We start from the raw sequence: 16,123 nt of genomic DNA on the forward strand, positions 1-16,123 counted from the left end.
GGGTAGTTTAGACCTGCCTTGTCGGAGATTTTCCTCCTCAAACTAAACCCACTTGTGTGTGTGTGTGTGTGTGTGTGTGTGTGTGTGTGTGTGTGTGTGTGTGTGTGTGTGTGTGTGTGTGTGTGTGTGCGCGCGCGCTTTTTATTCAGGGAAATACATTACAACATCTAGCGAATGACCATCAGCATTTCATATAGCAATAGCAAATCTCATTACATGCATTTCATCCCTTACCTAAATTCGTTATATGAACGATATATTCTATTAACATGGGAGAGAAAAAAATTGGGTTTTATTTGCTAAGTATGGGCATTCCTGAATGAAATAAGGTATAAGGTTGCATTAACATCTCGCGAGGAGTGGGCTTACGATGACCGCTGTGGCACTTCAATGATGGCGTCTGTACGTCGGTTTATCTCAGCAGTAAACAAATTCACAGCTTACACAAATGGTAGAAGCGTTTATTTGAACAGCAGACAGTTGTTCAAAGGAAAAGGCGCCCGGAGACTGGCGGCGACCGGACTATGTGTCGTGGTAGGAGGAATCGCTGTGTATCAGTATTGCGCGACCCAGGACCGTGTGAAACGGGGCAACAAAATATGTGACCTACGTGCGCTGGTTAACCCGCTGCCTGCTGTGGAGGCAAAAGAACAGGTAGGGCTGGTGAAATTCAGACACCGTTAAACGGGGCGTGAAGCAGGCGCACTCCCTGGTGTTTTAGTTGTTTATACAGTAGGTACAGTACTGTGATCAATTTACAAGTAAACGACACTTCTTGTGGAGTTGTTCATGGCTTCCATCAAAGGCGCTCTCCACTCAGGAAAGGTGCTGAAAAACACCGTGAATTGGGTTTTTGTGAAATGTTCTGACTACGATAGGCTACGTAGGGCCGTGAAGATGTGCACATACGAATAACGTTACACTTCTAACATGTGTAGGCTACATTATTAGAATTTTGCGCTGCATCTATTTCTATAAATGTGACTACAATTATTGTGTGGGCTTATTGTATGTTAACATTGATAGCATGTTGTAGTACCATTGACAGGTCCAGTGTATTAGTAAATAAGGAGTTCAAAAGCATGGCTGTGTTTGACAGGTTCTGGCTGTAAACATCTGAGAACACGGATATAGTCCACAGCCCCCGTCCAGACCTCTCTGTGCTTGGTGAAAGGCGAGAACACGAGTCTTCACCCCCGTCATGTTCTTGGTATAAGTGTCTCTAGCGAGGTTGTCCAGCAGCGACCTGTGGGGACTGCCTACATGGATCATTAAACCATATAGGGTTGACTCAGACCTCCCTTACACCGTGTTGCTATTTGTCTTTATTCTCTTATCACCTCTGGATGGGGTGGGGGAAGGGGGTGGGGGGGGGCCTTGAACGTAACCTTGACTTGTGGATTGAGACGCAGGAATCCAGGGTTGATGTAACTGGACACGGGAGCTTGGCAGCGGGACTGACATTTGATGTGGGTAATAAGTAGCAGGACTGCACATTCCCAGGGGGTTTGCCTGGTGCCCGGTGGATCTGGCCGCCAGCCACATGGGAAAGACATCAGTCCCATCTTCCTGATCTTAGGCTCGTGACATCCAGGCTTGTGGACATTTGGGTGTGCAGTCTTGTGGAGGAATGGCAATATAAAGACATCTATCCAGACACACACACACACACACACACACACACACACACACACACACACACACATACACACACATACACACACACACACACACACACACACACACACGCACGCACGCACACGCACGCACACACACACACACACACACACACACACACACACACACACACACACACACACACACACACACACACACACGAGACACAGAGTACCATTGTCCAAGCAAGTTTGGGTGGAAATGTAAGATCTTTCAGCAATTCAGTTTAATCAGTGTAGTAGGAAGTCTTATATGAATGCTCGAAGTAGCTGAGTACATCTTTTGTTAAATGTGTTCCTGTAGGGCTATATCAGTGTTTTTCTTCTAATAGCATTAATCATGTTTAAAATTGTTTGTGCAATTGTAGATCATGATACCTGCTGCTGATGAAAATGTGGAAATGTCAGCACATGAACAGAGATTCAGGCTGTTTAGTTCAGTGGAGTATGAAGGACAGCTGTACATGACACCACAGGACTTCATTGAGTCAGTCATCACAAGTCAGCCAAAGAGTAAGTATATAACACACACACACACACACACACACACACACACACACACACACACACACACACACACACACACACACACACACACACACACACACACACGCATACATACATACATACACACACACATGCATACATACATACACACACACACATACACACATGTGCACACACACACACACACACACACGCATACACACACACACACACACACACACAAGCATACATATACACACACACACACATATACACACACGCATACACACACACACACACAAACACATGCACACGTGCACACACAAACACATGCACATGCTCACACTATTTGTATATCTATCTATCTATCTATCTATCTATCTATCTATCTATCTATCTATCTATCTATCTATCTATCTATCTATCTATCTCTATATAGTATACTATGAAGGAACAAAACACTTTTGATCTCATAAACTGAGGTATATTAGGATTTCTTTTACCCTGAGTGATTTGTTACACACCTTTCTTCATACAAGCATACCACCCAGCACATGGTTTAAAGGTAGCTATGACTGGTCACTGCTCATGAAGTCATAACACCTGCATGGAGATAGCCATCTCCACCACCATGACACTTATGGCCCATTTCTGTTGCAAAAACCTGTGAAAGCACGTGTAAGTATGCGGTACTATGAATGAGAATTTTAGATTGCTGTTGGATGATGGAAGGTACTGTAACTTCTGGACCAATTTGGCAGACTGCTTTGTTTAGCTATTTAGCTATGCTTTAATGTTGTGTTTTTATGATACTGAAAGAAATGTTATATCTAGGATATTTCAGTTTGACTCTTTCCCACTGTGGGAGAAAACACTGTTGTATATTAGAAAGAATTGATCTTTTTCCATATCTTTGGCTCTGGTTAGGGACTGAATTGAGGGTTTGGTTGTAGCCTCTAAACTGCTTTTATTGACTTGTTTTCCGGACAGCTGAAGGAACAGAGATTGTATTTCCTTACTGTTCCCTGGAGAAATTTTAAAACACTGAATGAAATTACCAGCTCCATATCTAGTGTTAATGCTACTGATTATTACTGCCTGTCTGCAGTAGCTGTCAGTGGCAGCGTGAGATCCAAGATCTGCAAACGTTCCTGCAATGTTGTAAATGTTACTGTAACTTTAGCAGCATGCCAGGAGGTAAAGTCAATAGCAGAGATGCAGGATGGCCGTTGGTCTTCAGTTCTCAGGTCTGAGGAGAGACCGGAGGTCTGAGGAGAGACCAGAGTCTCACACTTGTGAGGAAAGGAGCCGCAATCTTCTGCGTCTTCACGTTGTCTGCTAGCTGAGAGTTGTGACTGCTCACAAGGTCTGGACAGGAATAAACTGTGAACCTTCAGATAATGAGCACATATTGCGTCACATCTTCAAGCACACATTATTTTGAATGGCACAAGCTCCACGGCTTAATGGAATTTATTGTTTTATGCCATGGCTGTAAAATCTGTTTTGAGCGCACTCTGACTGTGCATGGTTCTGAATGTCTGAGTGGGAAGCCATTATATATATAACTGAATTTCAGTATGTAAGCCCATACGCGTTGTGTCTTTGTTGTGTTTGTTGGGGTGTGTTTGTTCTTTGTCATATTTGGCACAAAATATTTAAAGGGTACACAAAATTTTTTTTACATAATGTTTCTAATTATGTTGCCTGGTGTTGGTGCACTATAATTTAAAAATACTAAAACTCTCAAGGTTGACTCTGAAGCCATATTGCTGTGGGAAACCAAGGCTTTCTTAGTGCACCTGCATTTTAACAGGACAGAGACTGAAGTGGGGTTTTTTTTTTTGCAGACTCATAACTGATTTCGCCCTCTGTGGAGAAGGCTTTAATGTGTACAGTCAGACTGCTGAGAGAGGAGGAATGTGTTTAGCTAGTCAAGCATTTTATGACTGCTTTGCCTTATCACAATAGCACGGTCTTGTCATTCCTTAGGAATGTCTACTTACAGTATAATATATATATAATTATATAATAAAGTCATTGCATTGCTGTCATTGTTGCGTGCGCTTGTGATTGGAATTTCGCCTGATAATGTCACCTAGGCACATGTTCAGGCTGAACAATTTATTATGGGGATTTATAACAGTACACAAGCATGCTGGTTTTCACTGACAGCTAATGACAGGTAGTGAGTACTATCAAACGACATCTGAATGTACTTTACTTGTACCATTCCAGAAAAGAAGTTTTGGAGATCTCTGATGAAAGAGGTATGTTAAAGATGTTGTCACTGGTTGTCACTCGAATCACTCTTGGGATGTTAATAGCTTGAACTTGTGCATTTCACTAACAAATCTGGGTGTTTTTTCCCTCACTCATTCTGGAGGATTTAGATAAATTTCTCTCCGACACCCCACCTGTTTGGAAGGGATCATCTAGACTTTTCAGAAGCCTGAATGACAGAGGTGAGTCCTAACAAGTTTCATGCATTATTTTTATATAGCCACAAGGGTATGAATTTTTACATTTAGTAAAACGACATTTCTTATGTCTTGCAAGCATATTTAGCTAATAAGGAAATAAGTGACAGGTGTCCTGAAACTTTGGTCCTGGGATGCAGCATCAGGGTGTCATTTTGATTCATGGTCTGGAAAGCAGAGCTCTTTTTGGCTTGGAAACCCAGGACTAGAGCTTGATGTTTTCTCCATGCCAGTGCAGTGAGCCAGTGGAATGATCTCAGGGAGTCACATGTGAGAACTTGAGGGGGACCATCGATCAGGCAAGCGGCCAAGCTCTGGAAGCATCAGGGTGGAGGCGGCATCTGAAGAAATACTGCCTGGTGGAGACTTGTGGTAGTCGTGGCGATGACCGTGTGTTTGATGAGAATCTGAGTGACGTGTGTTGTCGGCGATGGCTGTACTTCTCCAACATGGTGAAGGAAGACAGTAGCATGTAGATGTAATATTCTCCTCCAGACTCTTAGGAGAAAGTGATGGATTAATAATGGGGATATGAGAAGTCAGAAGAACATTTTCCAGGTACAAATATCAGTTTTGTTGTGCCAAAACTATCTTGTACTTTATAATAATCTTGTACAGATATCTTTGAAGCAGTAGATTTAAAGATGTAAAGAGGCTCTTAAAAGGATCTAACATTCCAAAATATTTCTTTTAAATATTAATATTAAATATGTAAATACTGCTCATGCTGCTTAAATGTCAAGGTGGAATAATGTGAACAAGATCTTCCTGATTCCTCACTCATGTACCTATACAACAGGACAGTGAACCTCCTCCATATACAGCCATGGTGATAATATGGTGTCACGACTGCATATCTAATCTTATCTTTTAATCTAGCAATGCTCTGAATTCGCTCTAGGGAAAGCTCAGATATGTAGGTGACAAAAAATCCCTTACATACCATTTGGCATCTTTAAATAGAAAATGATGTTCCCAGAAGAGATGTAACTGGAGCATCACCCACAACACGGTCACTCTCTAATTCATACGATACTCAGCCCTGTACGCACCACGTTCGTATTTTGTGGGTGTCATGAATTAAATGTGCTGCAAATATCCACAGTGTATTGAAAAATTATCTACCAGAAATGCAACATAACAATACTTTTTTCAATTCTTTATCATAGTTTCTTAGTCTTTTTGTCCTAGTCTGGAGTTAAAAAAAGAAAACACAATAATTGTATGCAAATTGCTCTTTCCACACAATTTCACACACAATTGAGTGGGTTAGGGAATGGTATAACTATTGCGGCAAGGCGGTTGCCAAGAATGAGCAAACATCAGCCTAGAGTACAGTGTTGTGTTGTAAACACTCCACATCAGTGCATTATCTGGTCTTCTTTGACCCCCCACTAAGTCCTGGTGCTGAGATCTTGGTTTTTAACTTTTCAATGCTGAAGGCACACTACGGTTTATGTTTTTTTTTGTAAAAAAAAAAAAACAAGACTGGACTGAGCTGTGAACAAAGCCTCGCTTCAGAAACCACGCAGAGCTGTTTGAAGTTTGCAGTGTCGAGACTTGTCCCTGTGGTAGCCCCACATCACTGAGGACAGTATGGATTCCAAGAATGGCGTTGGATTACATCGCTCACACTAACACTCTGTGTGAAGTGTTTCTGGGGAGCGTTGTGTTCCTTACAGCATCTACTTGAGTATATGGACTCAAGCAGAAGGTGTGGGACTTTGCGAAGTGTGCAAAACGATTTACCTACTCAAACCGATTACGCATTAACAGATCAAACCAATGGCGTTTTATCACTGTCATGTGCTCTTCACCTGTCTCATTATGACTCAGTCTGGACACGACCTGGGTCACGTCACATTTTTAACAGGAGACATAACCATGCATGACTCTCCGAAAAGAGATATAGGCTAAAAACTAAACCCACCCTTAAAAAATTATCCGAAATGATCCTAAAGCAAACTCAAGTCTACAGATCTGTTTTGAGCACTGGGTCTAAATGTGGTTATTTGTGCTTTTGTGGACTGTTTTCTTTTATCCTCTGCATACCAACAAGCATACCAGTGTCCCTCTCCCACAACCCTCCAGGCAGTCACCCTGAACTATCTGTGCTTGACTCACTGTCTTTGCCTGCAAACAAAAAGCTTGAGAATGCTTTCAGTGACCGCGGCAGTTCTCCTTAAGTCTCTCGCCGAGTCCTGACAGTTGTTCTTCCTTTTCTCGCTTTTTCCGCACAACAAAAGGCCTAGCGGGCCTGACAGAAGAACACAAACCCCACATTAGGCATCCGCAATCAGTGACAGATCACTGGAGAATGTTTTACACCTAGGAAAACAAACAGGAGTCGGTGCAGGAGCCAGCCGCTCGCACCGCTTTTGTTTGGATTTGTGTCCGGCCTGATTACTCGAGTTTTAGCGTCTCTGTTTGTGGGGAAAGAACACCAAATAGGAGTTAAGAAGGGAATCCCCTCAGATGTTATCAATGAAAAAAAGGAGGGGGATTAAGTTTTCAATGACATATGATAGTTTGTTTGATTTTAGGGGGAGATTTAGGGATCAAAGAGCGTGAATTCTAACAAGAAATATGTTTTATGTGCTGTTTTTCAGGCATCATCTCATATACAGAGTATCTTTTTCTTCTTTGCATTTTGACAAGTAAGTAGGTTGTATATTTTGCAATCTTAATCTAAACGGCATAGATTTTCATGTAAAATGTTGTATTGGTCAACACTCGGTATTTGTTATTCATTTTGTTCATCAATTTGCAGAACCTCATGCAGGATTTAAAATAGCTTTCAACATGTTTGATGCGGATGGCAATGAAAAGGTGGACAAAAGGGAGTTTATGGTGGTATGCAGTTTTCTCTGCCGTTTTCTCATGGCTGTGCCTATGTCATAAAGTCCTTATGTCTGTACATGAAGTCAAAATGACGACTTTTCTCTGTTTAGCTGGAGGAAATATTTCGTAAAAAAAATGACAGAAAAGAAAGGAGCGGAGATTCAGAAGGTTCTGCTCAACTGGTAAGAGAAATCATTTAATGAATTCCTGTTGAGACATTCACTTCACAACTCTCAGCAATATGTATAATGTTCATCTTGACAGTTCTATAGCTGCACGTTTTGAGCAAGCTTAAATGTAAAGTTAGACGGACTGCAGAATCAGATTTCGAATGGAGCGCCTTTTTAGACAACTTTCCCAAATCTGAAATCAAACACATCGGTCATCTGATATGTGACTTAGAAACATGCATTGTTTCATCATTATGGCAGGCCTGACTACTTCAGGAAGCATGTTAAATATGTCCAGTCCATGCATTCTGTTTGTCTTTCTTTTGTCTTTCTGTGATTTCTGCATGGCCCTGTTGTGTGTCACCTTTGAGAATGTGGAACTGTATGGAAACCGCAGTGTGGACAGTGATGTATGTATCTGAATATATTACAGAAGCATTAAAAGCATGGTAGCAAATTTTGGGAGATTGGGGGAGGGGGGTGTGACCCTTCTAATTAATACTTAGAGGGCTCTTTCGGGCTGTAAGATGTAAAAACAACATTTGGGGATGGGGGGTGGTATTGGTTGGGGGGATAGAAAGATAAATACATACCATTCTTATTTCTTTATCATAAATATTAAAGTATATTTCCTTGGGAAAAAGTTGAGCCCCCCCAGCTGTGGCTGAATAATTTGAACTCTGTTGAAGAGCATGTGTTTGACTGTTTTTAGCTTGTCTGTTTATGTGTATGCTCCACTTGAGATGTGACAGTCTAACCTAGCCTAACCTAACCCTAACCTACCACCTCTGCATGTCCAATCAGACAGTACTGTGATGTTGGCTCTAGGACCAGTGGTAACAATACATTTAAAGTGCAGCTGTTTTACCTAGGCTGGTGCCTACAGTGTCTGGACGTTCTTTGACAAACACACAGCAGTGTCCTTTTACCAGGTAGGGCGTAATATTTGGATAAAGTCAGACGAAGTGACCCTCATGCGTTTCTGAACCCCAGAAAGGCAGGACAATGCAGTCCTAATGGATCTCAGCTGAATGCAAAACGAAACATGTCCCCAGTTGCCTTGGTAGTGCAGCCCAATTACGTGGAGAGGAGAACAGAAGATTTATGTTACTTGTCTACTGTCAGGTGGCGTTCGCTGAGGCGTGGGGCCTCACCTGTAAAAGAGACGGCTCCTCCAGGACCCCCATGTTTTATTTTTACAGTTACTTGAAAAGTGGTATTTGGGCTCAGGTTCCCTTTTTGTGTGTCAGGTCTGACCATGAAGAAGAGTGTGTCAGTCCCAGCTAACAGCTGAAGAAAGAGCCGGTCCCACCTGAGTCCCAGAATGCTGGGAAGGGCTTTGCAGTCTGCACTCAGAGATCTTGTTCATGGATACATTTTGGGCGTCTCTTTCAATCCCACCCACCATGAATCGGTTGTAATTGTGATCTGTTACAAGGCATTGGGAGTGTAGATGTTTTGGAAGGGGTTATCATAGTCGACAAGATGACTGTGTTGCTAGAACACATTTTGCATTGACCAAACGTCCATGTAGTTTTACATTTTCTCATTTGTTTTATAAGATTAATCTCTCTGAATCCCTTCCAAACATTGAATATGTGGATGATGGAAGTCATAGATGGATGATAGGTAACAATAAAAAAATATGAAATTAAGGAAGACGTTTTTAATATACTTCCAAAAGATCTGCTCCTCATTAGCTGAAAGCTGAAAGGCACAGAGTTCAGAGATGTTGAGTCATGAGGGCTTAAATAAATAATCGTTACGAAGGAGGCAAACAAATACATGTCTTCTGATGTTTTTTTCTAAGTGGGATCAAACCCAGGTATTTGTGAAAGCTTTGGTAAAGTATGTTAATTCCATAATGATTCTCAACATAAAAGGAAGGTCTCCTCGTGCCAACACGTTATGATGGTGTACAATATTGCCAGGATGTGACACAAGTGCCAAAATGGGGAGGTACAGCTCAAACGGATTTGTGGGTTTGTGATTTCACGCACCTCAGCTGGAGGTGGCGCTGAGGTGAGCTGTGAAAGTCCAGACAACCTGTAGCAGCTGCTCTAGTAAACAACAAATCCAGGTCTATGGTGTCATTTTATAATCAGTGACTCTAGCAAAGTTGTGCATAACCTGCATGGTTTACATGATCATAATAACCTAAAATAATTCTTATATACTTAATACGTATCATATATAACTTATAATACGTATAATAATACTTATAATTTATAATACGTATAATAATACTTATAATTTATAATACTTATAATAATACTTATAAGTTATAATCAGGAAAAAAAAACATGTAATTCTGCTTTACTTTTTGTGTAGTTTTGATGTTGTGCATTTGTGTTGCAGTATATCTGTGTGCATTATACTGTCTTTAATGATGCCTTTAATAGCTATACTTCTGATATGCAGGTCCTTAAAAAACAAGACCCTCAGTTTGAACCCAGAAGCTTCTGGGATGTACTGAAGCATGGTGCAAGAATTATTCTCTTTTCAGAAGTGGTGGAGGTACAAATATCTCATTAGTCTTCAAACTTTAGCATTGTAGCATCATTTCTAAATGACTTTAGCAGCTCTCATCCCTTCTGAAGTTGTGGTTTTGTACATGCCTATATGTCATTCAGAGAGGTCGACACTGCATGCATGTAATTGTCATAAGTAACGTTGTCTCTGTCAGGATGAATCAAACAGTTGCAGTTTCAACAAATGTTACAAATGTTATTTACTTTGGATCAACATTCTGCAGTCACATTCTGCGGTTAAGTGACCAGAAAGGTCAGCGTGTCCATGGCTAATGGCCACAGTTTCTTTCTTTCATTTTTTTGAAACATTTGGGATTGTTGAGACGTAGGATGAGGTGTAGCGGGTGGATGCTCATAAAGAGAACGGCACCAGCAGAACATTCGGGCTGGGAGGAGAGAACACCGAAACGACTGTGCAGTTTTTGGGGGGGTTTTTTAGGCTTGCATGACTGGTTTGCTGTCTGGCATGGGGCCCTGTTCCTTACCCCATCCTTGCTATAGCACAACAAAATTTGTGGTAATTTTCCAGTGCTTGGTTTAAACGACTCGCACGACAGTAAGCGGTACTTAGTGAAGCACGAGGAACTTTAATGAGTCGTAAGCAAGGATGTGAGGAGCTTTGCCCCGTAAAAAGGGACTGAACAGAATGAATGTTGCAAAATCAGCACATTTGTATGGGCATGACAGTGTTGTCGTCTTCCTGTACTGTGCACTCATCATGTGGATAAGCTATTTTTGCCTCAAATGCGATAGCGTTTTTCTTTCATGAATGTTGCTTTTTTAGACAATTGTCGATGCTGAATAATGTATTTTATTGTCTGCTTGTTTCCTTGACTTTGCCTTCACAGCATGTGCAAGAGAATATTACTGACACCACCCTCCTGGTGCACTTCTTTGGAAAGAAAGGAAAAAGCGAACTGAATTTTGAAGACTTTTACAGGTAAGAGACCAACTGATGAGGGGTATGAATGTGGTCCTGACCGGTTGGCTTTAAGTTCTGCCCACATCTGCAAACGAGCGAAGGCCGCTGTGAACTCACCCTGCCACCAGGTTCATGGACAACCTGCAGACGGAGATGCTGGAGATCGAGTTCCTTGCCTACTCGAAGGGTGTGGTCACCATCAGCGCTGAGGACTTCGCCCGCATCCTCCTGCGCTTCACCACCGTGGACAACATCAGCAGCTACCTGGACAACGTGCGGCAGAGCATACCGGACGAGAAGGTGATGCTCTTCAGCTCCACCACCACTCCTCACGCTCCCTCTCTTTACACCCCCAACCCCCTCCTATACTCCCCCCACAATCCCCTCCTATACTCCCTCCATACTCCTCCCAACCTCCACTCATACTCCCTCCACAACCCCCTCCTATACTCCCCCCAAACCCCCTCTACTCTTTTGGACAGATGTGCTTTATATGTGGTGTGTTGCTTTAATCAATGCAATGTAGTGTCAGAGTTGACATATGTAGTGTCATTTTGCAGTGCAATTGTTGTCTTTTTGTTTTCCCTTAAAGCTTAATGTGCGTAAATTGGTGAGACCCACGAAATGATGAACTGCCACATAAAAGTATCTCGTAAATATTATGGCATAATAATGTTAATTTAATTTCCCATATGTATCATATCATTTTTTGCAACATTTTTGAGTAAGAGCGCTGATGTAGGAGTCAGAACTCCTGTCCATGTACTTATCTGGGAAAGAACTGAATTAATATTAACACCCAGGTTAAATATGGCACGGTGCTACATCCTGCAGACGTTGCCCTGCTCCTCTACACAAGGGCCCCTCAGAAGTGCCCAGCATAAATACAAAAGAGAACTCAAAATAGAATCCTTGTCTTTTAACTCATATTCTCTGTGCAAACTGACCCATGCATAAAGAGGTTACAAGACTTTTCACCTTTCTGTGCGGCTGTTAGAAAATAACCATTGATGATTAAGGGGGCGTCTTATCACTAAGTTAAGATATTTTTTATGTAGTTCACTTTGCAACAACAGCAAAGTGTCACGTTACTCATTAGTCCATTTGTAAAACAGACACAGAAGGGCCTCGGCGACAGAAGAGTGTCTAGAGTCTAGAGATGCATGAGCGAAACTCAACAGACCCATGGGCTGTTAATCTGCAAACCTAGATGTTTCGGATCGGTTCCTTTTGTTTTTGTTTACGTGGGAATCAGGTTAATCTTCTTTTTTAAAAGCTACAAACAGTTCGACCCCTCTTTAAAACCCTTCAATCCTGCAGCGCTGACAACCCCAGCGGAAGGCCTGTATCAGGATTCGGGCGGGTATACTTTGACTGTTTGACCAAGTTATTTTCTGCCTTTGTATCTGTTATCTGTGTGATGACTTCAAGGTCTCTTAGACACTTAAGGTTTCCACTGACTGACTGAAGTCTGCAGCAGATAGTGTGTTGCTTGGCATTTTATTATCCAAAACATTATTCGCTGTGTTGGGACATCTTTTGCAGAGTCATTATTTTTATGAGTTTTCTCCCATGATGGCAGCTCTCAAATCCCAGAGTCTCTAGACTGTGTTGATATACAATATTATTTCTTAATGTATTTTGTGAAAAAAAGCGTCTTATTATTGTGGTGTGATCTACTTTATGCAACGTCATTGATGGAACATTTTACAAAGAGATTCTTTTGCTTGTTTGTTCCTTGTGGAGAATCACTTTTGCTCCTCTGTGATCTTCCCATTAAAGGGAATCATGTATGCTTATTTGCAATCTGTTCTTCTTAGGGAATCACATATGCTTGCAAACCCCTTCCAGATCATAGTGATCTGTTATGAGCCGTTCCTTATAGACTCTATAATATAGAGGATTATTATGTGATCAGTTTGTGATCTGCTCCTTATAGGGGATCGTTATGTGATATGTTTGTGATCTGCTCCTTATAGGGGATCATTATGTGACCTGTTTGTGATCTGCTCCTTATAGGGGATCATTATTTGATCTGTTTGTGATCTGCTCCTTATAGGGGATCATTATGTGATCTGTTTGTGATCTGCTCCTTAGGGGATCACTTTTGAAGAATTCAGGACCTTCTTTCAGTTCCTCAACAATCTGGAGGACTTTACCATCGCCCTGCAAATGTACAACTTCGCGAGTCGATCGATTGGGCAAGGTGAACTGCATTTGGTTGCTGAGATTGCTACTTCTGATTTTGTGCCTCATAGTCCCATTGCTGTTGTCGTACAATTAGGCAGATGTCAGCCACAGAAACACTTATCGTCAGTCCTTTCTGACACACAGATGAGTTTGCACGTGCGGTGTACGTGGCCACAGGACTGAAGCTCTCTCGGCATCTCGTAGACATCGTCTTTAAGATATTCGACGTGGACCACGACGACCAGCTCAGCTACAAGGAGTTCACTGGAATCATGAGAGACCGCCTGCACCGTGGCTCCTGGGTAAGTGGGCCGGGGGCGGGGGAAGTTCGGCGGCTGCTCGGTTGTGGTTGTGTAAACGCCGTTTATCTTCCGTTTACTGCACCGCAGGTGACAGCGGGGTTATAAACCCCCCAGTCTCTTTAAGTGGAAAGCAGTCCGCCTGCACACAGACTGTTGAGTAAACTCGTACAGTCTTTCTTCTGTATCTAGCTGAGGAAAAATTTACGCCATTGTTGTAAGAAGAACGATCACCGTTCAAATCTACCTGACATTAGCATGAAGTGTAGTGTGATATTACTATGGCCAGTAGGGGGAGGTATTAACCACACTTATGTACAGATGTATTTGCTTCATGTTTTACTTTCCAGTCAATATAGTCAATAATCAGTTTTTTATATCATAACAAATTCAGCTGTTATGTTCTTTGTTACGTTCGTGTTTGGATGTTTCATAGCAGGGTGCTGGCACTTTAGCAGTAACTTGTCTCTAAGTGCACAGGTGGCCTCTAAACTCAGCAGTAAAACATTTGCCTGAATATTTCCTGCCACCTAGTGGTCATCTGTAAATAATGTTATTTTAGATATTCATTCATTCATTTATTTATTTACAAGGTTACAGCTGTTTTCACTTCCAGCAGAAACACCTTTTGTCTGCAGTCTTGTTATGTGTGATAATTGTAATAAGATGGTATTGTAATATGAAGTTATTTTTACTGCTTTCTTCCTGACATTAGAGATATCGAGGTGAAGAGAGATTCGTCTCATTTAAGGCCTGTCTGAAGAAAGAGCTCTCTGCAAAGTAACTCAATACTCTGGTACATAGGACTCTGTGAAGCCTTATTCTTGCATTTCTAGTCAGTCTCAGTGAATTTTCCTCCCTTTTCAACAAAATCACAAGCTGGTCATAGGACTTTGCTTCAGGGAATTTTCTATATGTACCAGAGCAACAAAGCAATTGGACGCAATTTATTTACCAGTGGTTTTGCCTTACTCTCACATTACTCTACAATATTAATGTACTGGTGAGTCAACAGACACTAGATACCAGCCAGACTCTGGGACCATAGCACAGTCTGGAAATATAGCAGTTAAGAGTTATAACACTATAAAATAGACAAGAAGGCTACATACGGTAAGCCCATTATACATGGTAACAAAGTATCATAGGTTAACCTTACTTAACAATTACTTAACAAAATATTTATAATTTAAAAGTAAAGTGATATTATGTGCCACAGGATGACAGTATTTATTTTCACTTGGACGTCAATACAGAAATATCCTGTGGTACCATTTCTTTGCCAACTGTAGCCATAATTCTGAAGACAACACCAGGTGGATTAGGTTAAGACAGACTGCACCTCTCAGCGATGTTACTGATGTAAGCCACAGAATCAGATTAGCTTGCTGCTTCCAGGAATTATGCCAAACACCTTTCCACTGACATGTTTGCAAAGCCCTTTAAAAAAAACACCAAGTGCAAAGTTAATATACGAACACTGTGAAACAAAGCAGAAATAAATACTTCAGGACATACATACATTTTGATGTATTTTATAAAAGGAGATATTTTATAGGTGACAGCTATGTCAGCTCTTCAGGAGTCTTAATGGAAATCAGGTGTTATTCAGTACCTCTATGACTCAGTATTTTCTATGTAGTCTTACTACTCATTCAAACTCCTTAAGCTGTTTTGAGGAATATACCCTAGAGGCATTCACTGAAGAATTGAAAATGTAGGTTTTATTGTAGAACTCCATATTTAGAACTCAAACCACGCATTTATTGATAATGCGGTATTTATTTGTATTGTTTAAAACTTCTTATTGAACATTTTATTTTTAATGAACCTATAAAGTGCAAATACAGCCACAGTATCACAGCTTTTTTTGCATCAAATAATCATATTTACATATAGGCTAGTGACATTCTGTTAATATTCCTTCATTACACCTGTACTGAGATCAGCTTACACAAGGTCAAACGACACAGGACCAATAATGATCTGTCATTGTACTGTGTATAGAAAATAGTCTCTTTGCTGTTTGTCTCTTGCTAGACACTTTCATACTCATTAAAAGTCAATGGCTTTCAGTATTCATAATAAGAAATGTTATCATGTGAATGTTATGGTATCTAGCCAGACCAATATGTAAAATAAGATTTTTTTCTACTTATCTGTACGTTATTGAGTACCGATAGGTGCAAAACATCTCATACTGTTACTAAAATGGCAACTTTAGATCTTTGAATTTGTTTCCTTAGTAATTGACTTTATTATTGTATGGAGTTGTGTAGTGTGTTATAAGAAATACGACTAATTCAAGCTGAATTTAGTTAACACATTTTTAAGGCTGTGTTCAAAATAAAGTATAAAGACAACCTCAGCTACGTGTCTTCTCATTGCCTTCTACCAATGTTCATATCTTTTACACTGCTTATTGGACCAGGAACTGGCTACGTTTGCTACAGACAGTTGCTATTACGAAGAAGTGTTTTAATACATCGAATAGATCTGATATTTAACCTCCACCTCTTCACAGCCCT

The 16,123-nt window shown here is 41.0% G+C and overlaps 1 protein-coding gene across 3 annotated transcripts; it reads left to right on the forward strand.

Moving 5' to 3' along the window:
• The first annotated feature begins 172 nt into the window (after window positions 1-172).
• Window positions 173-15,963, forward strand: micu3b (mitochondrial calcium uptake family, member 3b). 3 transcript variants are annotated; one of them, XM_077021285.1, is made up of 14 exons: window positions 173-654; window positions 2,045-2,189; window positions 4,401-4,432; window positions 4,549-4,627; window positions 7,252-7,299; window positions 7,413-7,495; window positions 7,594-7,665; window positions 8,025-8,063; window positions 10,075-10,170; window positions 11,033-11,124; window positions 11,235-11,406; window positions 13,204-13,312; window positions 13,441-13,598; window positions 14,311-15,963. In XM_077021285.1, exons 1-14 carry the CDS (start codon window positions 391-393, stop codon window positions 14,377-14,379), a joined length of 1,458 nt encoding a protein of 485 aa, XP_076877400.1. In that variant the 5' UTR covers window positions 173-390; the 3' UTR covers window positions 14,380-15,963. The 3 variants fall into 3 exon arrangements, with proteins under 3 accessions (XP_076877400.1, XP_076877401.1, XP_076877402.1); XM_077021286.1 differs by lacking the exon at window positions 8,025-8,063 and having other exon boundaries at window positions 174-654; XM_077021287.1 differs by lacking the exons at window positions 8,025-8,063; window positions 10,075-10,170 and having other exon boundaries at window positions 175-654.
• Window positions 15,964-16,123: the final 160 nt, after the last annotated feature.

The sequence above is a fragment of the Brachyhypopomus gauderio genome, chromosome 11, assembly GCF_052324685.1.
Source record: "Brachyhypopomus gauderio isolate BG-103 chromosome 11, BGAUD_0.2, whole genome shotgun sequence".
NCBI lineage: Eukaryota > Metazoa > Chordata > Actinopteri > Gymnotiformes > Hypopomidae > Brachyhypopomus > Brachyhypopomus gauderio.